General features: G+C 39.1%; 1 protein-coding gene across 1 annotated transcript in view; it reads left to right on the top strand.

Annotated features, from left to right (window-relative positions):
- The window catches only part of LRRC7 (leucine rich repeat containing 7), a 171,732-nt gene that overhangs the window by 71,715 nt on the left and 73,235 nt on the right, over positions 1–26,782 (top strand). The window contains exons 3-6 of the mRNA XM_074875773.1: positions 5,664–5,781; positions 6,703–6,781; positions 7,527–7,616; positions 10,619–10,675. Of these exons, the coding sequence (XP_074731874.1) occupies positions 5,664–5,781; positions 6,703–6,781; positions 7,527–7,616; positions 10,619–10,675 (344 nt within the window). The remainder of the gene's footprint in view (positions 1–5,663; positions 5,782–6,702; positions 6,782–7,526; positions 7,617–10,618; positions 10,676–26,782) is intronic.

The raw sequence follows: 26,782 nt of genomic DNA, 5'->3' as shown, positions 1-26,782 counted from the left end.
GCTTGCTGGGGGAAGAGTCATGGCTGTTAACTCTAGAGATTCAATTACAGTTTTACAATTTCTTTTCTGCCCTCTCGGAAGAGCCCAGACGGCTGAGCCACCGTTCTTGCAGACGGTACTGCGTGGGGAGGAGTGGGGCTGCCTACTTCTCCTTGCTTCTCAGCACAAGAACAGGGGGTGGCCAATGAAATCTTAAGTTGGGAAGTTAACCGTCGTTCCAAAGAACACTTGTTGCACAACAAATAGTTCAGGTGGCATTTGGTACCTTGACCAGTGTGTGGGGCGGGTGACCTCACATTTGGATCCTTGGTAGTGCTGCTTTTAGAAGCACGCTCTTTATCAGGACAAGCCGTTACCCCTGTGGGAGAAGTGCCAGTGATCTCTGACTAGTAGTTTTGTAACTGGGAATGAGGTCCTGCAGTGAGATTGCTAAAGTTATCCTTCCTGCGGAAAACTTCTTTTATAGAATCTTTAAATCTCTTCTCCTGTTGATTAATGTTTACTATAAGGAATTAAAAGTTACTGTAACTTAAGTGTTCTGGAAACAAAAGAGGCAAGGTAGTGGAAAAACCAATTAATAGTAGGTGCTAGCTACATAATGAAGCATGAAGTAATGTAATCCATTCCTTAATTGAATTTTTCTCAACAATAATGAAAGATGCTTACAAGTCTTTAATTAAACATTGTTCCACTGTAATCCATTCTTCATCATCTCTCAACATACTTCTTACTTACACTGCATAGAGACTTTATATAAATTCTATTTACAAATGTAGAAAACGTACTTCTTCCATTACATGGAGTTCCTTTATTCGGATTTGATGGTTCATTGCTTAAGATTGCTCACTCCATCAAGAAATTCTTTACAGATGGTAAGACAGGGTAGCTACAATCTTTTAAGTGTCACAGAGAAATGATATGGAGAACTGCCTTATCTCTCCTGCTACTAGAAAGGACAGCAGACAACCAGATATTTTTTCTGTCCCCATAAATATGAAATGAGTTGTGGTGGAGGCCATTTCGCTGCTAATGAATACCTTCAGGACTATTTCTCTTTTAATAGGAATATATTGTTAACCTTGTGTATTTTAATTGTGCTCCTGAAGAATATATGTGTCTAATTTAACTAGGGATTTTGGTATATTTATTTCGGGTCTATTGAAAGTATGCATCACCATGGTATTCCAACTAAATTGCAGCGCATAATGAAAGACAAATATATCAGGGCAATATGCTGCAATTCTGTATGGAAGAACTGAGGGCCAAAGGTAAGGGGTCCAAAAGGGTGAAATTGTGGTGAAGGTGATAGATGTTAGTGTCAGTCACAACTGAGATGTGCATGCCAATGAAACCTTTGTGCTGTATTGTGGTGTCATCTATTTTGTATTTGCTATTTGTGAAACAAAACAGCACATGAATACATACCTTGGAGAGATTTAAATGTATAGAACTCTACTTTTGCACCTCTTTTTTTAAAATTTTCTTTGTTATAAATAATAGTTTCAATGAAATACTATATATTGAAGAAGTCCTTTTAATCAGTCTTAGGTTTGAGTTAAGTGTATTGTTTAGCATAGTGTTGTTCTTGTATAAGAGAAGATTAGTGGCAGTGTTAATTTGCTTTCTTTATACCATTCATAATTTTTTTTCTTAAGCCATTATTGATTGTTACCATAAATTTAAAGAGTCCAAATAATTTCATTATCAAATTTTATGCTTCAGATATTTTTTTGCTGCATGTCTCTGAACTTTTTTTCACTATTGAATTAATATTCTAGGAGAGAAAATGCCATTTTTTTTCTTAAAATAGCACTATAGTACTTAACATTAACTTTTGTATTACACACTATGGTCTACCATAGGCAGAACTTTCCTCTCTAATAAATGTGAATTCGAATAACTTCTTCCAGAGGAAATTTTGGTCAGTTTTCTGTTACTTACCAAATGTTATGTGCCCCTGAAGTTACAATATTTTTTAGAAATTTTCTATCATCAGAACACTTGCTCATGTTTAAAAACTTATTGAAAGAAGCACAGGTAAAAACTCGGTTAAGTCCTTATCTACCTTAGTTACTTTCACTGCTACCTGATATTCTACCAATAAATTATTTTGCATTGAACTGATGTATTAAACTCACTCTGCCTGCTTTATTTTTTAATTTTAGCCTTACATTTTATTTATCATAATTATATTTTCTGCTGTCTTCATTATAAATGGATTTCTAGTTCCTAATTTCTATTATTTTTCTTTTAAGGATTTACAGGACTGTTATATAATTTTTATTCTCTGTTTTCCCCTAAATCTAGCCAAGTATTTTACTTTATTTGCCTTTGACCTCATTATCGTGAGCTGCTGCTGCAAGTATGTCCCTATTTATATGAGTCAAATGAATCAATGACTAATAAAAAAGAATACTGATTTTGGTGAAGGTGGAATTGCTGGCAATCACTATCCAGAAAAGCATGAATGAGATGAAAATTCTCCCCAGCAGCTTTCCCTTATAAATAAATATAAAGTAAAATCTGGGCTAATTTATAATGGACAAAATTAGTTCACTTGTTAATGCCTCAGGAAAAATGTGTCTCTAACAACAGATTCTAGAAATAGCCACCACTGTGTTTTGCCATTTGACGTGTTGGTAAAATAAATACCAGTAGTGGTAAATACTCTACTGAAGTTAGAGTCTACATTAATGCTTAATTCTCTCACTGAGAACAAACAATACAACCAATATATAAATGGTTTTGAGGTAATCACTAATGTATAGCTCGCATAGATGATATTAGAATTTAACTATGTTTTTCTTTTACATTGTATTTGCTATATGTTATAGTTTCCATTAAAGGCATTGAATCCTTTTTCTAAATCTGCCAATAAGAAATCATGTTTCTGTTCTGCAAAGCTAGAAGGTGTTATTTCTTTGTAATCCTGACATCAAATTTCCACAATATGTCAGCCAGTGTATTTCACAGTTCTGCCTATGGAAAGCAAAGAGCAGAAATTTCATATTTTTCTCCAGTGGCCCTGGAAGCCAACAGCCTCCATTGCTGGGTAGGCAGGAACTTGAGAAATGCAGAATAATGGCCCATTGTTACGACTCCAGTCACAGCACTGTTATCAATGCGTGGTTTCCAGTCTGAAAGGAATAAAAGTCCTGTATGGACATACGGTATGATGATTACAACAAAGGCCATAAAGCACTAGAAATTGAGAAAGACACCTTTTGAAAATCCAGTGGGTAAAAAAAAGCAGGCAATTTTTGGCCTACATACCTGTATTCACACTCTTATATTATTTCTGGTATAATAGTACCTCATAAAATTACTCCAGAGGGAAAATTTTTTATTACGCTTCTGCATTCACCAGTTCAGAAGCCTTGCATCTGTTCACATATTGTGCAAACTTTTAAGTTCCAAGCCTCCCTTGGCTTTTAAAATAAGAATTCTCCAGGGGCATGGCTGGGAACCTGCACTGGGAAGTTCATTTTGCAGGTACAATAGCATGGTATAGTTTGTGTATGTGCCAAAATTCTGCAGGTCCCCTGTGCTGAACATCACTGTGACCTACAGCTGCTCCCACACAGTAATGTGGCTGGAAGCTTCAAACCCTAGAGCCTATTAATTATGTTTCCAGTCTTGTCCAAAATAATATGCTTCCTTAGAAAAGAGAAAAAGCAGGTGCTCTCTGATGCATTGCAGAGGATTTCCTCATTCTCTGGAGAGATACTTCGCTTTATTAACATTGTCTGCAAGCAGAAGTGTGTAACCCAGTTTGGCTTCCAGGGTGTGCAGTGGTGGTTCCATAAATGCGTTTGGGGAGCGCAGGCCCCAGCGCCGACACGGTTCTCCCTGGGGCTCCGCAGGGCATTGGGCCTCGCTGCCAGGCACTGGCATCAGCTGGGGTGCGCTGGGGAGGGGGCCAGTGGACAACCTGGAGAATCGGCCAGCCTCTCTTAGCAAGGAAATCTGAGAAAACCTGTCAATACAAAGGCATTTTGAAAAGTGTCTTTCAGTAAAAAGGCCCTTTCCTGTTTGGTGTCAGTACATAGTGGTTGTGGTGTGGCACTTCTCATTCTGAGCAGCTTTTATTCATGTGATTCCCTCTCGGTTTTCTGAGAATAGATTATGCTGAAGGAAAAGCAGGATTTTTCTAAAGGATTATGATAGAAAGTTACAGCAGCAAAATGCAGTTTCAAAATGATCTAAAATTTACTTAAAGTGAAGTACCAGGTTGGCATTTGCACGCCATTTGTGTGTTAATTTTCTCCTCTCCAGGTACTTGGTTGTTTTTTTCATCTAGGCAATCAAATTATTATGCATTCTCAAATAGCCTGTAGATGAGTATATAGACTTTATTCTGACGTAGAAGTCTGAAAGAAAGACTAAACCTGGTGTAAACATAGCACTGATATTTGAAGAACGCTTGTGAAATGCCTGCAAAGAGAAGCTGTTCTTCTCTGGAACCCACTGAATTTTCTGGTGCCATTTGCTGAATTCATATTTGCAGAACAGTCCTAAGGGGTTTGGGGTAACTTTTAACTCTTGAGAAAGGCGATGTTCTTAGAGCCCGCAAAGTGGGCCCTGTGCAGCAGCTGGTCCTTCCCCCAGTCCGGTGCGGTGGGTGGCACAGGAACGGCTGGTACCAGAGGTGCAGTGACACCATGCTGGGGGTGCAGACCAGGGTTCGGACCACCAAGGCAGTAGCCACGCGTGACCCGTCCCTCTTACTCTGCACAGGCCATTTTCCCCAGTGCTGCTGCTGGGGAATATGGAGCACGTAATAAATAAGCCACATGATTGTATTGCATTCTCCTCTTACACCTGCTGGCACACTGGGCTGGAAGAAGCTATAAGCTATTCTACCTAAAAAATACACCTTTTGGTTCTGCAGATATGGCACCTCTAACCTTGCAGTGCAGCGTACCCAAATGTGAAAGCGGTCTTCATGGCTGCCTTCTCTTAGTGTGGTGGTTTTATTAATTTTTACATGTGTAAGGTGTTATATGAGATGGTGACATTTCTTGAGGAAAGCAGCCACATTCAATAGGTGCTTTCAACACAAGTTGTTGATTACTTCAGGTTGAAAGGAGGATTTGTTTTTTGTAGTGGAAATTCTGACATTTTATAAAATTTGAATTTGAATTAAAAATTAGAAGTGAGTCCTGAATTTTGGAGGGGATTTGAGGAAGATATCATTTTGATAATGTCAAAGCATTTTGTTTCTTGAAGATAGCAAATTTCTTCTGCATGCAGTTGAAATAATTTAAAATCTATAATGAAATTACATTATAAAAGCAATTATTTTGATTTACCACAAGCCACAAAAAAATGTCAATTGATACAGCACATAGGAAATACCATGTACCTACAAAATGTTGGTTGTAATGAGTATGCAGGTTTTGACAGCAAGCTCTTTATGAACGTTCCGGCTACCCATCAACTGTTTTGGTTATTCTTGCCAACTGTGTATAAGCTGTGTTTATGATGCTGATCAGCCTGTAAGAATGTCTTTTCCAATAATGGCTTTTCAAAATATTTTTTGATTATTGAATTCTCATTATGTAGCAAATGTAGTTTTGTGGTATTTATGCTTCTGTGTATAAATAATGATCCCAAACTGATCTTTTTCCTGAAACATTGTAAAGTATCTTTTTATGTTGCAGCAACTGTTCAACTGTCAAGCTTTACGCAAACTGAGTATACCAGACAATGACCTTTCAAGTCTGCCAACCACTATTGCTAGCTTAGTTAATCTCAAAGAACTTGATATCAGTAAAAATGGTAAGAGATCAAAAAAGTATTTTAAAGAATTGTAATGAATATGAACAATATTGAAGTTTTAATTCCTAATGATTAACAAACTCGTGTTCTAGAAAACTTGCTCTTTTTCTAGATTATGTACTGTTTTCCTGTCTAGCACTTTTGAGAAGTCTGGGTAGATATCTACCTCATTTACTTTTCTCTAAAAAAGTAATAGTTTTCTTTCACATATAGTATACTGTGATGATTTGTGACCAGTAAACCTTGGAAATAGGAGCGGGAGACCATTTTTCAGTGCACTTATGAACCATTCCACTTTCCAAAGTGGCTTAGTACTTACTGGGCTCTCGTGTAATGTATTTAAGCATATAAGGCTGCAGGTAAACAACTACCAGGATTTATATAGCCAGTGACTAATTTGCTGACATGCATTTCCAAATTATGCATTTCCAAATTATGCATTTCCATATTTATGTGCCTAAAAACCTTTGCATGTCTGAACTTGAGTCTCTTTGATTTGGAAGTGAGGCTTAGGCACTCTTGAAAATTTTGAAAAATTTCTTATCGGTATAGGCCTAGAGGCTCTCAGGATTATTATATGTGTGTTCTCCTGAGAAGAGAAGGAGGCAAAGAAGAAAAAGTTAAGCAGTTTGGAAAGAAATGAAAGGCACAAATATCAGTACAAATGATGTCACTATTTAACTCTAGAAGATTATATAAATCAAGCATTAGCATAACAGTTTTAGTACAAGGCATATTACCTGTTCTGGTGTATTTATTTAGTGCCCAAGTGTCATCTTTTAGACTAGAATACTAAAATTTATGTATTCTTCCTGTTATAGCTTAAGCCTGATCTGAAAATGCGGAATGAACTCATTTATGAACAAAACAATTTAAACAGTTTTTTACTTGTGTGTAATAATTATTTCAATGTTTTTTTAGGAATTCAAGATTTTCCAGAAAATATTAAATGTTGTAAGTGTTTAACAATTATTGAAGCCAGTGTCAATCCAGTCTCTAAGTGAGTATCAGTAGCTTGTGTTTGTATACTGCAAGTGCAGAAAATTTACACTAAAATGTAAAGGCATGGTATCAACTTCATTTGCAGTATTAATCTAAATTTCTTCTTAGTTGTTTTGAATCCAGGGTTGACGTATATATGAAAAGGTCTGTGTACTGTGTAAGAAAGCAGTGTCTTTCCACATAGTAAAGAAGGTGTTGGCAAAGCAGTCGATGTGGTGCAGCCTTTTAAACACAGGGGCTGGTGCTTTATGTATTTGGGAAGTAAGCCATGCCACATCCTCATGTACTGTAATCTCTGGGTTGGGACCTTGGCAACCCTTATTCCTTTCAAAAACTTGCAATAATAGTAACAAAAAATTTGTGTTCTAATCCCGTGATTTATTAAATGGAGTGAAGGAGATGAAAGGATGGAATTTTACTATTTCTGTTTTGGGAGGTTTTTTACAAAAAAAAGATAGAAAGGAAAGAAAGAAAGAAAACACCTTTGGCTTAAAACCCTCAGCTAGGAAGGGAGAAAGGCTGATGTAACTCAAATGTGCCAGGTATTTGCATTCCATGTGGTTATAGCAACATGGAAAAGATGAGACCGGGCAAAAATGCTGTCTGTAACAAGTTAAGTTCTTGAGAATTTGGGTAGAAAAAGAAGGTGAGAGAGAAAGTCATCTTTCTCTTTCTAAATATACATTGTTATTATTTCCATAGCAACTTCGGTGTGAGCATTAAGCTTTTAACTGTTTTTTTAGGCTGCCAGATGGCTTCACACAACTTCTAAATTTGACCCAGCTCTATCTAAATGATGCCTTTTTGGAGTTTCTTCCAGCTAACTTTGGAAGGTAAGAATTAGTCATCAAAGCGCATTGCTCTTTCATATGAATGCAGTTTAGGCTTTAAGGAAACATTTTAAAGCTGTATTCTTTTCAAAAACAAAACAAAGCAAAACAGAAAAAACAAAGAGATTTTGGCTTTTCAGCCATATTTTGATGAATGGTTGCTGTTAGAGAGAATGTTATGTCAGCAGGAATTTTATGATGAAGTGATGCAGTTTGGTGGTTTAGGGAAAAGGTGAGAAGAAATAGAAATTGAAGAGACCTGTCCTTGATCAAATGTGTTATTAGATTGTGGCAAGGGCAGAAAATAACAATATGGTCTATGCCTATTGAAAAATGAACAGAAAGAACAAGTGGTGTGAGTCAGAAGGGGAGAAAGAAATGACTGAGCGTGGTGGAAAAATGTGAAAGCCAGAACAAGAGAGAAGATTCAAAAGACAGCAGAGCAGAAAGGATGTAGAATGAGAGTAAAAATAAATGCAACAAACTGATCCAAAAAGTGTTAGATAAGGAGAAAGCAGAGGCAGGGAAATCAAAGTTAACAGTTTGCCATGGCCGTTTCAGAGGGCAGTAGAAGACAGTGGGTCCTTACACTGCACAGGTCTGACAGAAATGTCAGGTTTATCCCAGCTGTTACACTGGTGAGGGAATGGTCAGCCTGTCTGCCGTCGGCTTGTCCAGCTGGGCAAATAACTCAGAAGACAAAGGATTAACAGAGAAGATACACAGTGGTGTTAGAGAATTCACCTGGTAGTATTTTTTCCTGGTCCATCCAGCTACCCATCTGTGTGTTTTATTGTTCATCTGGGAACATCAACTCAGCACTCCAGAATTAATACTGAGGTGACATAATGTGTGTTGGAGATTACAGTGGTGGGCTCAGGCGCTGGGAAATAGGAAGTACTGCTTTATCAGCGTTCGCTTGATGGGCCTGTCGCTGACCCAGAGCAGAGTCTGGGCTTTCTGCTGGAATACCTCTTAGAAAATCCTGGTGAAAGGAGGAGGAACAAAAATTGTCCTTGTTTGCATTTGATGAGTGTTTGGAATGTCAGAGTAAATCCTAAGACAGCCTGCTTCTGCAGAGTGGAATCAGACATTTATGTTCAAATGTCAAGGGAAAATGAGTGTATGAAATACCCTGCAGTTTGTCAGACATGTAGTGTTTATAATCACTGTGCTCTTCTAAAGCCTTGCTGGTACTTTGTCTGATAATCTTTGTTCCTTAAGGACATGTCTAGTATTCTAAATCTTTTAGCAAAAAGCACTAACTTTTTTGTTTGTTTGTTTTACAAATGCATATTTTATCTAAATGAAATGACTGTAGTTCCTTTATTATTATTTTGCTCCTATATTATCTGTTTGTTATCTTGCATTTACAAATCCTGGTCATGTTTCTGAAGCTTCCCACATTAGCATACGGACATTGCTCTTTACTTTTTTTACTAGCCACACATAGCTCTTTACCTGTATCTCCCTTATTGCTCTGCTCTGAATTTTGGTGCTTTCTTAATGTCTTCTGGTACAGTAATATTCAGTTAGTCTGTTATGGGCACATGAATAAAGTCAAGAACGGAGTCTACATGAGCATCATGTAAACGTCTCTCCACATTTCTCATTTAAAGTTGTTCTTTTTAGTCCTGGTTAAGCACAACTGTAGGACTTGAAATGTTTTCAGCTTTATTGGGTAGGAAAAAGATAACATCATAGTTTTCTAGAAGAGCATAACATTGGGAAGCCTGAGGTTCCATGAAGGATGGGACTGGTGGTGTGTTGGACAAAACTATTGAAAGCTTTGTTGTATTTTTTAAAAACTTTTCTCACAGACACATGTTTACACCTGTGACAGTAAAGGACCTGGACTGTAGGGACAGAGTAATACAAAGAACAGTATTAATGAAATGGTGGAAATTCACCATAAAGTTCCTCAATAAACTTTCTTCACATTTAGAAACTATGTTACAAGCCTAAAAGCTTTAGTAGTATGACACCTCTGTTTAGAGAGGATACACTTACAATTGAGTTATGCAGAACTGCTCAGGTTCACATAGGCCTTGAGCAGTCCTGGGTGTGGAGGGCTCATGCTTTGAATGTACCTCCAAAGAATAGTTGATTTGATACTCCATGTTTTCTGTGAGTGGAGCGGTACAATTTGAGATGAAGAGGAAAGGACCTTCTTCATCCTTCTGGTTTTATATCCTCTTCCTTTTCCTCTCCATGTTGATTATAATTTGGGGTTAAAGAACCAGCAAAAGGGTGACAGGAATCAAAATCCTTTCATGTTTATCAAATTATCTTCCTAGGCAATGTGGGTAATTAGACAATACTGCCCCAAGTTCTGGATCTTGATACATTAGTTTCTTCATCTCTTATCTGATGTGTCCTTCACCCTTCCCATTATTTGACTTCATAAAATTTATTGCTGTGGCTTAAATGATATTGCCAGTTAGAGTTTGACCAGTGCTATGGAACTGTGAAGTACTGTTGTGTATGTGTTCTAATTCGTGCCAGCACCTAAGCACATGTCCTGCTTAGTTTAAAATAAGGTAAATTAAATGGAGATCTCTTCTGTAGTATTGATCTGCCTGCAGGGAGGTGTAGAATTCAGTGCTCAAAAAGTGCAAAAGAAAGTTGTAACTAATGGCAGTTGCTTTTATCTTTTAATAGATCTGGAAATGTTTGAGGGAAATTAACTTTTACGATGTTTGCTTTGTTTGAATAGTTAATAAAAAAAGTTTAGAATTACTGTGAAAGCCTGATATATATGTCAAAGCTTTTCAGAAGAGTTAGGTAAGGACATACCTGACCTTATCTGAAGCTGTCTGTCCTTACATGAAGCTATTTGGTTCTGAATACATTTTGTACCATATTCAGCCCCACAATAACTGGACATCTTAATATTGTGCATTAAGCAGACTCTTTTTTTCTTGAAATAAGTAGTTTCAAAACATTCTTGTGGATTCCTGAACTAATTCATTGAATGAACTAATCATTTTCTATCATATTTCTAGACTTGTCAAATTGCGAATTTTGGAGTTAAGAGAAAATCACTTGAAAACTCTACCAAAGTAAGTGATTGAATATTTACATAAGTCTCCTTCACCTAAAATTTCCAAAAGTGCAAAATATTTTTATTATTAGCAATACAGTGCTGTCGTTTCTGTTATTTTTTTTCCATGGTTTAAAGAAATTCTGCTGAAGGTTTTTAGCAAAAAGTGAGCATATAATGGAAGATGGAGATTGGTATATTAGCTGACTGTAACCCAATATCCAAAATCTATAACGTGACATTTTAAAATATGAGATGTAAACACAATTGGAAAACAACATATGAGACAACCCTGGTCAATGATTATGTGACAGTGTTTTCCTCATCAAGAAATAATCTGATGTACTGAAAACGTACTCGATGTAACCTTACTAGAACAATCTCCCCATATGATCTCTACAGAAGTTAAATATATTTGGTGGTTTACATTTAGAAACCTGTATCATGGGAATATTGAAGAACTGTCAATTTGGTAGTGTTTATTGGTACTATATACCAAAAAAGTAATTTGCTATAAATTGTTGCTATAATTTGACCAACATTTAAATGATATTTTGAAAAGGAAACAGTAAAGAAGTGAAAAATAAATCTAGATGCTTCCCATGCTAAATATAGGAGGTTGCACTGCATAAAGCAAGGGATGTGTTTTTGTGTTCAGACCAGCGTTATATAACTGCTTCCTGTAACAGGGATCCTAACCAATGAAAAAATATCCATGGATTTGGGCCTTATTAGAAACGGGGGTTGTATGTCCCCGTTATAAGTGAGACTTACAGTGCTGGCAATAGACTGTATTTATTAAACGTTGCTAATAGTCAATTGCATATTATTTAGCTCATTTAGAAAGGGCACCCTTTTTAGCAAGCATGCATTTATCACAATCTCCTACGCAGGCATTTTGCCTATAATGGGATATAGTGACAGTTTCACTACTTCCTGGGGGGCTTTTATCCACAGCACTTGCCTTTTTTGAAGGAAAGCTATTTCTTGTGTTACAGGCAGTATTCTTTGTATGAGTCGAAAACACCTTTTTTATAAACTTTCTACTTCCTCTGTTCTGAGTTACATTTACTATTTTGAAAACCAACCACACAAAAAGCTTCAGTCTGCTACCAAAGTGTTTATCTGCATTTAAAAATGAGACCTGTTCAGGACAGCAGATTTGCAGCCTTTGAGGTCCTTATCTGAAAGGCTGTGTATGCATGCTGTAATCTAGACTACCTCTTCACCATCAGCCTCTCATTAGAAGGGAATCGCATGGTCTTTGCCTGCAGAAAGTGCTGGTTGGAATAAATGGATGTGTGTGTGCTGGGATTGAAGAATTGGAATTCCACAACAGAATAATTTTGATCAAACAATATTTTTATATTTCCAGTCTAATCCCACTAAAGATGAGAACAGATTTGTTACTGAATTAGGTGGGAGCAAGATTGGGATTGTGTGTCATTATTACTAATAAGAATAATTAATTTTTTTTTTTTTCTGGGATACGTGGTGTTTAACAGGCAAATTTTGTGCAGTTTGGCAGGTGTTTGGAAGATTCATACCTAAGTGTAGTAGCCCCTGGTTGCAGTAGCACTGAGTTTGTGAAGGTGGCTGAGTGTGACTTTTCCCACTGTATGAGTCTGAAAGTAAGGAGGTTCTTTGATGCCTGTAACCAAGAGAAACATTATTTGTAGGCGTGTTTGTTCTCTGCTTTTTGCTATGGCAGAAGGCTTTGCTGTGTACTGCTGAGGCAAACTGGAAATAAAAGGTTTTGCTTATGCAAATGCTATCCTTAAAACTGCAAGATAAAAGGGACAGCTGTGTTACGAAATAAAGAGGGAGAGGGAGAAAGTTGACAAGGTCATTTTGCATCAACTGGGACAAAAAGGGGAGATCTCTGCATTTCTGGCCTGCTTTTGTCCTCTCTGCAAGCAAAAAAGGGGTGTACGGTGTAATGGGAAGAGAGGAGTTAACCCGTATTGCAGAGTATTAATTTAGAGGATATACATCCTGCGTCCTCCTTAGGGTGGGTTTGACCTCCTTGACAGAGAGACAGGAGCTACTAGTCTCAGGCAGCAGCTCTGCGTGCTGGAGCGGGCCTGGGGAGGTGCGGGCTGAGGGAGGGGAGCGGCGAGGCCATGGGCGACTGCGGACGCGGTGCTACGTACCGGTGTGGTGCTCAGGCTGCACAGGGAGAAGGGAAACCTTATGTACAGACTGTTCTCTCAGCCTGTAAGAGAAATTGTGACCAGAAGACTGAGTCGATGATAGAACCATCTGCAATTAGGAAAACAACTGCAGTGATATAAATCAGGATATATTTTACAATCTAGTTGCAAAAAAGGGGATGCAGGCCTTTCAGATGTATACTTAAAGGTTTGCTTTCTTATCCTACAATTTATTAGATAAATCATGAATAAGATAACCTGATTATGTTGGTAGCTTGTCCAGTAGTTCTAATGTAAGAAAAGACATGAAAAGGAAGGCAAATAAATAATTTTAATATTGTAATTTGGTTTTTTAATAGATGTGAAATGTACTGTTAGACTGTTTTAAGTAACTTCCGCTCACTACTATTACCATGTTAAGTGCAGCTTAAAAGGTGTTATCAAAAAGCAGATCATATTCTTTCATCTGTTCTGTGCTGTAAAATGTATGTATGAAGAAGTTTTAAAGGAAAAATTTAGCATTTTGGCATAAAGAGGAATTATATGTGCTTTGTGTTTACCATAGCTCTAATTTTGCTGTATTTCATACTAAATCTGCAGTCAAGATTGTTGTAAAATGTATCCATAGTAACTGAATGCAAAATGTTCTAAAATTATTTACAAAAAAATCAGATTAAGTAAATGCTAACTATCGTTGGCTGAAAGGTAGTGCTCTAACCAGATCTCCAGAGTGTCCCTCTTTAATACATCTTGCATTAAAAAATGAGAGCTTCCATTTGTTGAATTTGTTGACATAATTTTACGGCACCTAAAACATGTCCAAACATATAACTGTATTCCTAGAGACTTTCCTGATAGAAAATTAGTGAAGCATTGTTCATAAAACGCTTTGAAGATGATTGTGATTTCTTCTGACAAGCATACCAAACATGTGAAGTAACACTGTCTTGCTCTATCAGACTGGGCTGGAGACATACGTTACTCTTCAAATGAAAGTGCTGCAGGATGTTCCTATTTTCTGTCAGCAGTACTTTCTCATCAGAAAATACTACTAGGCTTACCAATATTTTTAACATACTGAAAAGTATTTGTATGTTTAGTCTATAGATCTTCACAGTACTGTTTTATAAAATCAGTAATTTATTTCCTCTCCTGTACGGTTTGGTTAAAGATTATTATTGATACCGGTTTCCAGGATTTTTTAAGCATTTTAGAAATATATGGAAATCTCTGACCAATATTGCAAATAATTTCTAGTACTTTGTTAAAGCTTTACTTTGTGCAACAAAAATAGAAAAATCTGGTTATTTCTCTTAAATTTCTGTTAAATGCTTCAGAGCGTTTGTGAGATTCTGGCCAAGTTTTTTATGTTTGAACAGTGTTGCCACCTAGATCACAAAGTTGCCTTTTGGCTTGAAGAAGGAACTAAGATAATTTTTATTATTCTTCTTGGGTAAAAGTGTACTTGATCTTTACTCGCTGTAACATGTCATGTAACTGTGTACCAGCTCGGGATGGTGTTCCGCAGACCACAACTCCTGATAGCTCCGTAGCGTTCTGCTCTGTAACACTACCCTGCAGAGTATGTATTTGAAGCCACGGGTGAGACTTTCCAACTGCCAGTGATGTTTTCAGTCATTTTGCACCCAAACTGAAGCAATTAAAATCAGCGAACAGATCCCCATTAGCTTCAGTGGGTTTTGTATGAGGCAGTTTGTGCTTCAGTGTTTATTTATTCTGTGTTTGAGTAATTTCTCAGTGTGGCGAGATGTAATTCCCAGTTCTCTGTCCTGAATAAGGCTGTGGTTTGACCTGGGTGGGAGGGTTTGGGGCAAGAGGAGGCTGTGAGGGAGGAGCCGCTTAGGGAACTGTGGTAGGAGACTGCTGAGTCCCACAGGTTCCACCAAGGGCCTGTCCTGCCCTCAGTCCTGTTTGTGGCAGGGATCAACGCTTCCCTGGCAGGATCCCAGTTGCTTGCTATCTGTAAACCTCTTCTCAGTAACAATTTTTCTGTGTTGATTATAAACAAACTGACCAGCATGTGCCCCAGCCCAGAGCCTGGCTCATGGCAGCTCCTCCTCCTCCACTCGCTCATTTAAAATTGGTTGGGGGTTTTTTTCCAGTGTTTGGTCATTTATTTATCCATGTGAAGACCCTCTCGGGTCACATAGCTGGTTAGGTTAAGAACTTTCAGTGAAGGACTTTTGCACATATCTCTTGGAAATGAGGATAGACTTTATTGTCCAGCTCTTGTAGTCTTGACTATTTCAAAAGACTCCGGAAGTATTTTGAGTCATCCCTACTCATCACAAAAGCTGTGTTCAATTTTCCCAGCGTGTTGCACTTGTCTGCGTATCCCCTTATTCTGCTGTTTAAAAGAGTTTCTGTTAATTTGTCTGGTACAGTTGTCACTCGTTTGTGGTTTCCTAGGCTTATCTTGGAACAATTTGAAGATTGTTGTGACATTAGTTGCACGCTGCCCGGTCATCTAGCACTGAAGCACTGTGTGAGAGGTTTTGTGTGCTGTACATGCATGTGTCTGAGCTCATAACCGTGGGTAAGCTTTGCAGCGTGGGAGCCTGCCCAAACTCTGAATACAGATGCAGAAAATGAATTTAGTTTTTCTGCTCTGACCTTCTTATTTTCTGAGCATTCCTTTTGTATCTTTTCCATAGATTCTGGCAGGCTTCCTGCTCCTGAGGGGCCTGAAAAAAAGATTTATTATTACTTTTTCTGCCTTTTTTTCAAATATTTCTGAAGGTGTTTTCTGGCCTTGTATAGTTAACCATTCTGTTCTATTTTTCTTATTTGGACATGTTCCCATCTTTTTTAAAGGATGTCTTCTAAGTTTCCTATATTTTCTTCTTTGCCATGTTGGCTTTGGATTTTCTCAAGTCCTTGTGACAGGTGGTTTTGTATTGCTTTAAGTGTCTTGATCTTCCCCCAGCAGCAGTTTAGCTTACTTAGCTGATGTGGAGGATTTCTCACTGTGATTGTTTTCCTCGTACCTGTCTAGAGCCATCCCAGGAAGGGCCGGAGCTACTTAAACTCAGAGGCCAGACCTGACTCCTGAAGGTCTCCTCATGTGGGTCCCCCCCTTCCCCCCGTGTGGGTCCGTTACAGGCTGTTTGATGCGGGGGGACAGACTGACAGACTGTCTGCCTTAGCACAGTGCAGCCCTGGGGCTCGATGTCTACGCTGCCTCTTCAACGGCAGCGCGGTCGGTGTGCTTGCGGCCTCGACGCGTGCCCAGCCCGCGAGGAGCCAGCCCACGGAGGAGCACGGGGCAGCCCCTGCCCTGCCGTCGCCAGGAGGGCTCCAGCTGCGGGACCAACAGCGACACGTGGAGCTGTCCCATCTATAGACAGCACAAGGCAAACTTGCACCAAAAAAATGGTCCTGAGCATAAAATCAGGAAGGTGGGTGCACCCAGTGAGCACCTCCACCTTTCCTTCCTCTGTCTCAACAACACGGCATCTGCTTGTTTGTCAGTCATTCAGTATTATCCATGCGGGTTGTTTCGTATTGTCTGTGTGGGTGTTGTCAGTGAATGTGTCAGCATCTCTGGGTTCAGCGCTGTAGCAACCTGTGATTACAGTTGCACTTTTCATCTGTTGTGTCTAGTGAAACAGAAAACACCCCACTTAAAGTTTTTTCTCAAGTTTATAAGACAAAAATACATTTAAGTTAGTTGCAGGTTCCAGTTATGTACCAGAGCCCATATATATTTACATACATCCATATGGATGCACTAACACACCCGGTTTCTGGAGGGGGGGGGGGGCTATACCAGCCCACCCTACAAGGGTTAGCACGCATACCTCCCCGTCCCACCACCCCTCCGCGTCCCCCATGCAGGTCAGGGCAGGGGTAGCTCTGTGGGAGCTGTTCCCCGACGCGTGGGGACGCACCCCTCCTCCCCCCAGCACCCCTCCTAGCACGGGGCTGCTGCCAGGAGCTGGCGTTCCTGCCTGTGCTGGGCTCGCTCCTCAGGCTGTCCCAGGCCTAACCTTTGAGAGCAGGAAGGAGGCTGTTACTGGGAGCATAACTACTTGCCAAATGTATTTGGCTATTTTAAAATTGTGATGGTGAGCCAGGAGTCAGTGAATTTTCTAGTAACTGGTAGTAGGTGTGAGGTGTGAATGCACCTGGCGTGGGGAGTTAGGTGTTCACATTACTGTCTCGGTATTCCCAGTTCAGTCCAGGTAAGCAGCTTTCATACCAGTTACCCTCTTCTGTTTCCCACTCTCTTAATCGTAGCGTCAGCTTATGTGGCTTTGTCTCCCCGCTGATAGACACGAATCGGAGTGTGGTTTTCCTGTACAATTGCACAATGAGGCATCTCTTTAGTGTTAAATAACCATTAGGCTAGCAGTGTCTGTGTTGTGTTTTCAAAGCCATTTATCGCATACCCTTTGTGCTGGAGCTGTGAACTCCAAGGCCTGTACTTCATTATGAGGCTGCCCTTCATGAATGGCTAGGAGTACTGGAAAGAGCCACAGAACCCTCTGACAGTGACTTTCTAATTTCTGTGATTAATGCAACCACTCTGATGCACAGGATATTTAATAGTTTTCTTTGAGGAGTGATGTAAATGGTATAAACTGTTTAGTGAGTGGATTTTACTGAATGTGCAAGAGTTCAGGCCCTAAGTACTTCTGTTTGCCTTGACATATATTGGTATAAAAAGCCAACCATTAGTTGTTTCTGGAAAGTTCTTTCAAACTAGTTGAATGAAAGTTCACCGTGGATGCAAATCCAGAAGTCACGTTTGTGCTGCCTATGCTGTAGGAAATGCCTTGTACATTGTGATGAGTCAGCCCGAAGTGGTGCCGCAGCAGCTGTGCACTGCAGTCCGCCTGTGCGCTTGGCTGTGCTCCGCTGTGCTGCGGCTGGGCTGCAGATCGAGGCCTGCTGCCCCTTCTGTGCCTGTTTACTTGTAATAAACGTACCATTAGGCAGTACATCTTCCAAATACAGTCTGATATTCTCCCTACATAAGTGAAAACCAAAAGTTTGTGTTGAAATTTTGATGTAAATCCAGCATATTGAAAAGGGTGTTTTGCTATTGCTGTTCTACCACAGGGCAGCATTGTTTCCCCAGGGCAGGTTTTTTCCTTGTGAGTGATAAGGCAGTTATCTTAGGCAGACTTCACATTAGTACAGACTATATTTTCATTTTCATCTTGACTGTTTTCCAGGAGTTTGAGTATAACTTGGTTTGTGTATTAGTAATAATGACCCATCAAGGACCCGTGCCATTATGTTGGTGTCCAAAGGAACCCAGATACTGGGGCTGATGAAGGATCCCTGATAGGAGGGGAGAGGGAATCAGTAAAGGCAAAAATGTCTTATAGCAGAATTACACCAGCATGTTTAGGAAGCAGAGATATGTAGAGGCGATACATAACCATGCATTTTAGGGGTGTGTGTATTTACGTAGACACAGATATAGAATATATATGTGTGTATATATACACACTTACATGTACCTACACAGATGTATGCTATATACACATATGTGATCTATCTGTAGTTTGTCATTTCATAGACTGGGAACCAGCCTAGCAAGAACAAACCAAAAAAGGAGCAGTAGGCAGGAGGATAGCCCGGGTGTCAGTGCTGGACGAGGGGATGAGGAGTGTGCAGCCTGTCAGGGGTCAAGGAAATGAGGGGGCTGTGAGGGTCAAGGTTTAGATTGTATTGGCTGTGGAGGACTTGCACCCCCTGAGCGACGTGACTGCTGGTGTCAGGGCCCTTCCTTGGCCTGCCCTAGGCAAAGCGTGTTCTGACCTTCTGCTCTTAAAACGTAGCCTCGCCTAGACTCGCTAGTCCACAATTTAACCCAACCCCAGATCTAAATTACCAGTTTTCCTAATTTTTTGACCAAGCATTCTAGGAGCTGTGACACATACACAAAGCTCAGAGATGGTTCCCCTCACTAACGTTCATCACTTTGCTTGTTTGCATGCTGAGCATCTGTGGTTGTGTCAGGACAGCACCGAGTTATTACAGTAATTGAAGTAAATCACCAATTCTTCAAACAAATCTAGTAGCTAAATTTACAACGTAGTTGGGAAAGGAATGTTCTGAGCACATTTCAAATGCAACAACAAAAGGTTTTAATTTATCTAACAGTTGTACTTAAGCCTGGTCGGGTGACTACTCCTATGGAAGCTCATTAATTTGCATTGAATTTTCTATTTTCTGAAATTAGGCTCGGTCATAAATATTCATTGCTCTTCATAGCGACATATGTCAACAGCCCTGCCACTCCTAAACTGAATGTTTTGAGACATTAACATCCTGTTGAATTCCTGAGAGCAGTCAAGAATATTTCATATCTCAGGAAGGAATCTGGAAACTACACCCATGCTGATGCTTGCACCAAACAGACAGGCAGGCTGCCTATATGTTTTTCAAAAATCTTTGAGTAAAACAAAGTAGTTAGTATGATCTTTGCTCTTAGAGCCATTTGGGCTGAGGAAAGGGTTTTTGTGGGATTTCTTTCAGTAGAGATCTGTAAAACTGAAAAACTGTAGAAACTGCATTTGTAAATGGTTGAGTCACTAGTGTCTGAGAAACTGTAGGTGCTCATAATTGATGAGAAAATACTTGTATTTGTTGTACTCATCCTAATGACTCAGTGTTTCCCAACTGGAGCTGTGGCTTCTCATCTCTTCTTTGGCTTTCTTGACAGTAGGTATTACAGCTATTGTTGTTCTGCAATACCGTGCTGTTAGGAAACAATGTATGATGGAGATGTTACCAGAGGGGTGGGTCCCTGGCAGCTAATGTTCGGGAAAAACAGGATTTCTCTTGGTCTTTGGCTACTGCTCAGAATTAATTTGCTTTGTGAAGAGTAAAAATTGTAGATCGAGTTCTCAAGTACAGCCTCTAAAATTGGAAGAACTATGTAATTCTGAAGACAGGAGCAATTAAAAACTGGGTGGAATTTAATAGTACAGTGTGCAAGGTCATGTAGTGAGGGACTAATAGGAATTTGTTATAAATTAGGAGTTCTTCAAAATCAGAAATCATACTGGAAAAAAAAGACACAAGTGTATTAGTAGGATGTAAAATGTGTATGAGTCATCAATCTAATAGAGCCATGACAATGCCAAATGCTCTTTGTCAAAGTATTTTCACTACAGCCAAAGAAGCGTTTGTGGCATTGTATAAAAATTGAGGGAGACCTCATTTGGAAAAGCTCCAAATGAAACAAGGATGGGCGAGAGCTAAAGAAGGTCCTAGTCTGGTGAGAAAAGTAACAGATGCTGAGTGTGTTATATGGAAGGGCCCTAAGAATAACATGTTAATCTAGGAAAAAGAAGTTGAGGGGAGATATATTAGTGTTTGTCTCTACGCGCGCAGTCAAGGTAGGCAACTTGGAAGAGACCTGTTTGTTCTGCCCTGACAAGGGATGGAGCTGTGTGTGGTTAGCAGAGCAACAAAGAGGGATAAGCTGCCCACCAGAGGTAGGAGTGTCAAGTTTCCAAAGTATCAGTCATCATTACCATGTCCCTCCTCCTTTTAAGATTGAAAAACATGGCTCTACATTTTGCTGAAGAACAGGAGCCACACTTTTGGATTGGGAGTGGGTCTCCTCAGTGCGGGCTAGAGGAGGTAGGAGTGGGGGAATCGCCTGGGCTGGTTCCTGTGGGTGTCTGTCCTTCCCCCCCCACCCCCCCCCCGGGGCTGTGGGTGTATGTCCTCCCCCCACCCCGGGGCTGAGGGTGTCTGTCCTCCCCCCCCCGCGCTGAGGGTGTCCCTACAGGCAGGACACGCTGGGATGGATGTCCGCTCAGTCTGCCCTGGCTGGCCAGTCTGGCCACCGCCTCTCACAAACCTCTAGTTTTCACCAGAAAATTGTGGAAGGATTAAACGTAAAACTGACAGTTCGAACTTGGTGTGTTGCAACATCAACTCTGCTCTCCACATGAGGCAGGTTTTGGGGTTTATTAGGTAAACTGGCTGAAATCAACCCAAAATGGGTAAGTTTTTATCATTAATTATATAACTACATTGTAAGATTCTTTGTGTTGATCAGCATTTGATATTCCTTTGAAGATGTCTGCATGTGTTATTCTATTGTTCTTTGTTGGTTTAAATCAGTAAATTTCTGAAAGATGCTTATTTTCCAATTATCTCTGTCCCTTGGTTTGCAGTTGTTTCAGAGCAATCTTCCTGCATTGCTGAAGTATTACATACCTGTAACTTTACTCCTGGTTTGAGACAGGAATAAAAGGGCTTTATGGATATGATGATGATGGTGGGGTGTTTTTTTTTTCCTTTTGTTAAAATTATCCATTTTGTATTGATGTGTTTTCAGTCTTAAAATGTAAACCAATGTTTTTTATTCTTGATTGCACATTTTTAGGCATTGATTGTAATAAAATATAACTATGTGAAAATAGAGGCAATATGTTTTAGCCACACAGTCTTATCTCTGAGAATTGCTGCTAATTATGTTTGCTGTCAAAATTCAGACTTTACTTGAAAAATCATTGTTCAGACTTCTATTGTAGGCAATATAATGTCAAGTCAGTAATCTTCTGTTTTGCCTTTTTCTGCAAATGTCTCAAGTTGTAATGACTCTCTGGGCTTTAACCGCCACTATTTACAACAGTACTTCTGTGCACTCTAGTTCCACAAAAGAGTGGTTCTCAAAAATTCTGTGTAAAAGAAACTTTCCTATTTTGTATAATATTTTGCTATCAATGCTTGACTCCATTTGCTGATAAAGGACAATGGATATGTTTTCTTCCAATAATTCAAAAGCACAGAAGGTCAGTCTCATCTAAAATTTTCTGTGAAAAATATTTCAGAGAAATGGAAACAAGAAGGATGCTATTAAGTTTTTCCTTCTGGATACTGAATCACAGTGTGAAAACAATATTTTTGTGCATGTATAATGAAAGTACCTGTTTTGGCTTCACAATTAAATATATATTGTAACAAAAACTGGAGGTGGGGGGAATGAGGGGACATGGACAGAGAATCCCATTTTTCACCTGGAAAAATTTACTCTTATGAAATTTCATAAAATGGATTTTTTTCTATCATTTAAATTCCAAGTATACTTTTATTTTTTTCTGTAAATATAATGTGAAAATCTGACATTTTTCTCTAACATTCTTTATTTCTTTCTTTCCATTTCTTTCTTTCCCCCAAAATTTAGAGGTAGAACCATAGAAAGTAGAAACCTGATGAAGTGGTGGTGGGGAGTATACAGGTTCTTTTTTTTTTTCCTCCCTGGTTAATTTGTTTATTTTTAAATTTTATTTTACAAACTGATTAAATCAACAAGTTTATGAATCATCAGTTGTTATTTCTTTTGTTCCCTGGCTAATCACCTAGCAATACTATAACTCGTTCACACCTGAAAAATAAGCCAGAATATTAAATGCTGCTCTGGGAATGCCAAACTTAATTCCACTACCAAGCTACCATGTGGATCTGCACCAAATTAATGTGCCAGTTATCCACAGCCTCAAAATCTCTAGCAACCAAATCAGATGGGAACAGGGCAAAGTGGTGGAGGTTGTCCTGTTCCTGTTGTAACGATCGTAAATACATATTTGTTGAAATTACTTGTAACGCTTATGCTGGTTATTTCTTAAAAGTGGTGAGACTGTGCATAAGGGGGCTCAGATGATCAAGGTTTCTAAGCAGCATCATAAAAACTGTGTAACACTTGTAATTTGTTTTTAAAACCATATCAAGTGAAGTAGACTAGATTCTTCCTTGGCAAAATACATATGAAATAATAGAAGATGTTTGCAAATTGAAAGTATCTAAACCTGTAGAGAGTTACAACTCTTACACCCTTCTGTAGCTAAGACTTTATTCCAGATGTAGAAAGGAAGCAGAATAATACAGCTGAATCACTTCGTGTATAGATATGGTGTGTGTATTGAATGCTGCCATTCTTCTTAAATAATCGTTTTAGTATAAAAACTGACATACATCACTTAGAAGCATCTTTGGTGATTTATCAGAATATGGTTTGAAACACTGTTAGGTAAAGTTATTTTGTCCTTATTCCCTATTTCAGTACCACATTGCTTTGACTTTCTGAGATAAGTGTAAACATTCCTCAGCTTTTGCAGTGCTGAAAGACGGCAGATATGGCCTTGCTTGTTTCTTTAGTTTCATCACAGCAGGATGAGCCAGTAAAGATTCAGAAAGATATTCACACATTGAAAGCGTCACAATCCGTTACCTTTCTTCAGACGTGAAATTTGCTGAATAAAAGGGATTATTATTTCCATTAACCTGATAATGGAGTCGTAAAAAGCATTCTTGCAACTTAAGAACTTTAGTCCCTTCAACTTCAATAACGTTTACATTCTTAACATCCTTACCACTTCCCAAATCCTGTTTTAGGAAGTAGATTTGCAAAAATCGCAGGTTGTCTTAAGTGTGTTGAAGTCAGTGGAACAGACGATTTATATCAGCTGAGAATCTGTCCAGAGACATCTAAATATAGGTTTAAAAGCTTAGCTTTAGACTGCTATTTTTTGAAATGCTGTTCCACTTTCTTCCTAGTTTATAATAAAGATGTAAACTGTTTCCCACACTTTGAGATTACAAATATTTTCATCATTCATGATGACCTGTTTTCTTCAAATAGTAACTCTGGCTGAGTTTAATAAATCACATTCCAGAAGACTTACTACTTTGGCACTACATTATTAAAATATTGCCAATATTTTAATAAGCAGCTACTACTGTGTATCTTCCCTTTCGGCTTTTTAAACTGAATATATTTGCTGCTCAGAGAAGATGTAGAAAAATGTATTATATTGTTTTCTTATTGTAAGAATGCTTTTCCAACATATATAGAGAGTCAGACTTGTCTGAAAAATTGCTTTAATTGTACTTGTTTAAAGGCAGTAGTGGCCTTTTTTTGCCATATCTCCAGTAACGGCCACTCTGGGAGAAGATAAGCTAAAACTCCTCATATTGCGGTGAACACACGCCAGTACTGCTTCTGCCATCCAGGATAATCCTGATATTACTTAAACTGTAATTAGTGGTTCTTACCTGGTAGTGTTCATGCTGTATAATTTTCATGTGTCAAATGGGCAAAGGGAAGACAAAGCAGAAATTAGAGCCTTGTATGTAGGCCTGTTTCATCCACCGAATGTTTTGGTATTTATTTATCACTTATTCACCTCTTCAAAGCTTCCATTTCACAGATACAAAAGCAGTTTCTTTTTTTGGAAGAGTTATATCTGAGTAGTAGGGCTGAATTTCAGATAAAGACTTCAAAGCACAAAGTAGTATGAGGGGAGAACATTTCTAACCATGAAGAATCACCCTAGCCCACCTTACATTCTTTTGAATCTTAATTATACCAGAACCCTGAGCTCTTCCCAGAACAACTGGGAGCTAAACACACAGAGTTTGCTCTGACTGCTCTTAATGAGATCTAATTTGGTTACACTTAGACTTTGTGCTCCACTTTCTCAGGTATGGTTGTTTTATGGTATGCAAGGAAATTGCTCATTATACTCAAAACACCTTAAGTCAGTATTCTTTTAATTTTACTTGATTTTAAAAAAAATAATCTGCAGAATAAAAACGCTTGCACACAATTCAGACTGCAAGAGGAATTAAATAGAGAGAAGATGACTGCTGGAATGCATTCAGAACAGGATGGGCTTTTTACCTGCCGTGACCATCGCAGACCTTTTCTTTTTCCCAGCTGGAATAGGAGACTACTAGAAGCACTTGTTTCTCAGCTGCAGTGCTGGTGCAGCGTTGACTTGCAGGTAACACCCCTCCTCTGTGTGTCTGTGTGCACTGCGCTGTGTGTCGCTCCCCTCTGTTACCTCTGAGTAATGGCTCCACCCCCTGCCCTGGGACAGTGTGTTTCTGTCGTTTTACAGGTTGTTGGATTGAGGATGGATGGTTCTGAGCTAAACACATGTAGAATGACATTTTCAGTTGTTGCCATCCTTGGCTGTATCAAAGCGTAGAAACTGCAGATGCCGTGGGCTGTGAACTTCAGCAGTGGCCGTTTGTCCCTCTGCATGAGAGGGAAGGGATCTGCTGGGATCAGCTCTGGTGTGCAGAGGGTTACCTTCTGCTGCTGTTCCCCTCAAGCCTTGGAAAAGTCACTGCGCTGCCAGGCATTTTATTTATGCCATCAGGAAAACAAAAATAATCACGCAAAACTTGATGACTCTTAACTGCTTATATTCTTACACATGTAAAACATGATTGACGATTGCTTTTGAAAAACTGCGGAATACCTATGTCTGAATAAATTACAATAATCATTAGTTTTTTATCACAATTACATTTTCCTGTAGCTGGTCAGTGAGTTCTTTTATGAACTGTTAATCTTTGTATTTCCTACTGAAATACACTTCTAGATTATATTCACCAGTTACATCCAGTATTTATGCCTCATAGCCATCCCTTTAGGGCTTTTCCATGCTCCATTTCAGCATCTCCAGAGGAGTGGTTCTGTCAAAGCTCACAAGCTCTGTGTTGCAGCTTGTTCCCTGTCATTGGACTGTGAAACAAATCTTGCCCATACTCACCATACTTCCTAATGTGATGTCATCTCTCTGCCTACCTTTAACAGTTCTCTAATAACTGGGTAAGAAGATCGCATTATAGCCCTGCAGTTGCTTTGGGTTTTTTTTCTTTTAAAGCTATGTCTCTGAGATAGAAGTCTTACACTGGCCTCTTCCCACTATTCCCAAGGGCAGCGTGTATCCCGTGGGGTTAACGTGCTGGTGATGTGCTCTCTAGCCCAGCTGGCAAAGAGCCGCTGCAGCCGAACACGTTACTGGTAGTGAGGTAAAGCAACCGGCGTGGAGAGCCTGTCAGGGAAAGTCTTCCTGATCATATAAACTGTCCTTCTGCAGTTAAAACTGCTGGAGATCACCTATGAAGGAATCAGCCATTCTTCTGAGGGTGCATAGCTCTAACTACACACAGATACTTCATGTGCGACAACAGGGGTTGTCCTTCTGCTTTTTCGTTTTCCGAGGTGCTCCTTGCCATCTATGACTACTTCCATCCTTCTTCCTCAATTAATATGTAGATAGTTATTGAATTGTGACATTTTTTCATCTCAAATTCATCCTTGTCTTTTTCTAGCACATCCCCTTTTTATTTTTCTGGCTTTCCCTTTAGAAATAATCCTGGGTTTGTATTCGCACTGTCTTTAGGCCATATTTCAGTAGAAATAGGAATCAAAAGGATAAAGAAAAGTGTGTTGAGAATAAAATTCTTTTACTCTTGTTTTTGGGTTAGCTGATTCATTTATCTTTTAGTCATCAGATATTCATTAACACTGTTTGAACTTGGTTTGTCACTGTTAATTATTCAGCATCTTAAGTTAGGTCTTCTTCATGCTCTTTGGCAAAGTAAATGGGAAAACAAGGGCAAAACTTCATTTTCAGTCTTTCAGGCTAAAACTAGGTCTCTCTCTAATTTATGTTCATGCATTCCATGCAAAACTAGTACATAAGAGTATAAAGCATGTGCTGAATTCTTTAGTCTTTTGAATAATATATTGTATATCTTGATGAAACATAGGTTATTTTTAGTCAACTTTTAGTAGTGGAAAGCTTAGAGCCTGCATCTACTCAGTCTTCAAGATGATGGACCCAGATCCCAAGTACTAGTCATCTTATGTTAATAGTATGTTCAAGTTGATCAGTACTGCAATGTTTACAAATCAGTTGTTTACTTCCCACTGTATTATTACACTGTAAACAAAATATAAGTTGTCAAGTATGTTATTTACCAAATACCTAATCTTTTAAGGAAAAACAATGAGGTGACCTTTGTGGCAGTAAACAATACAGTCAGTCTTGCTCAGTTTCAGTGGTTTTGAGTGTAGATACCTGCAGTGTGTCCTGGGGTTTGTGATTGGTAGGCAGGTGTATCTGTCCCAGAACATGGAGCAATTTTTACTGTCATTGTGTCACCTGTGTTACTGATAT

This window comes from Strix uralensis, chromosome 8 (assembly GCF_047716275.1).
Source record: "Strix uralensis isolate ZFMK-TIS-50842 chromosome 8, bStrUra1, whole genome shotgun sequence".
Taxonomy (NCBI): Eukaryota; Metazoa; Chordata; class Aves; order Strigiformes; family Strigidae; genus Strix; species Strix uralensis.
Note: the sequence above shows the minus strand (reverse complement) of the source record. Positions and strands in the feature narration are given on the sequence as shown.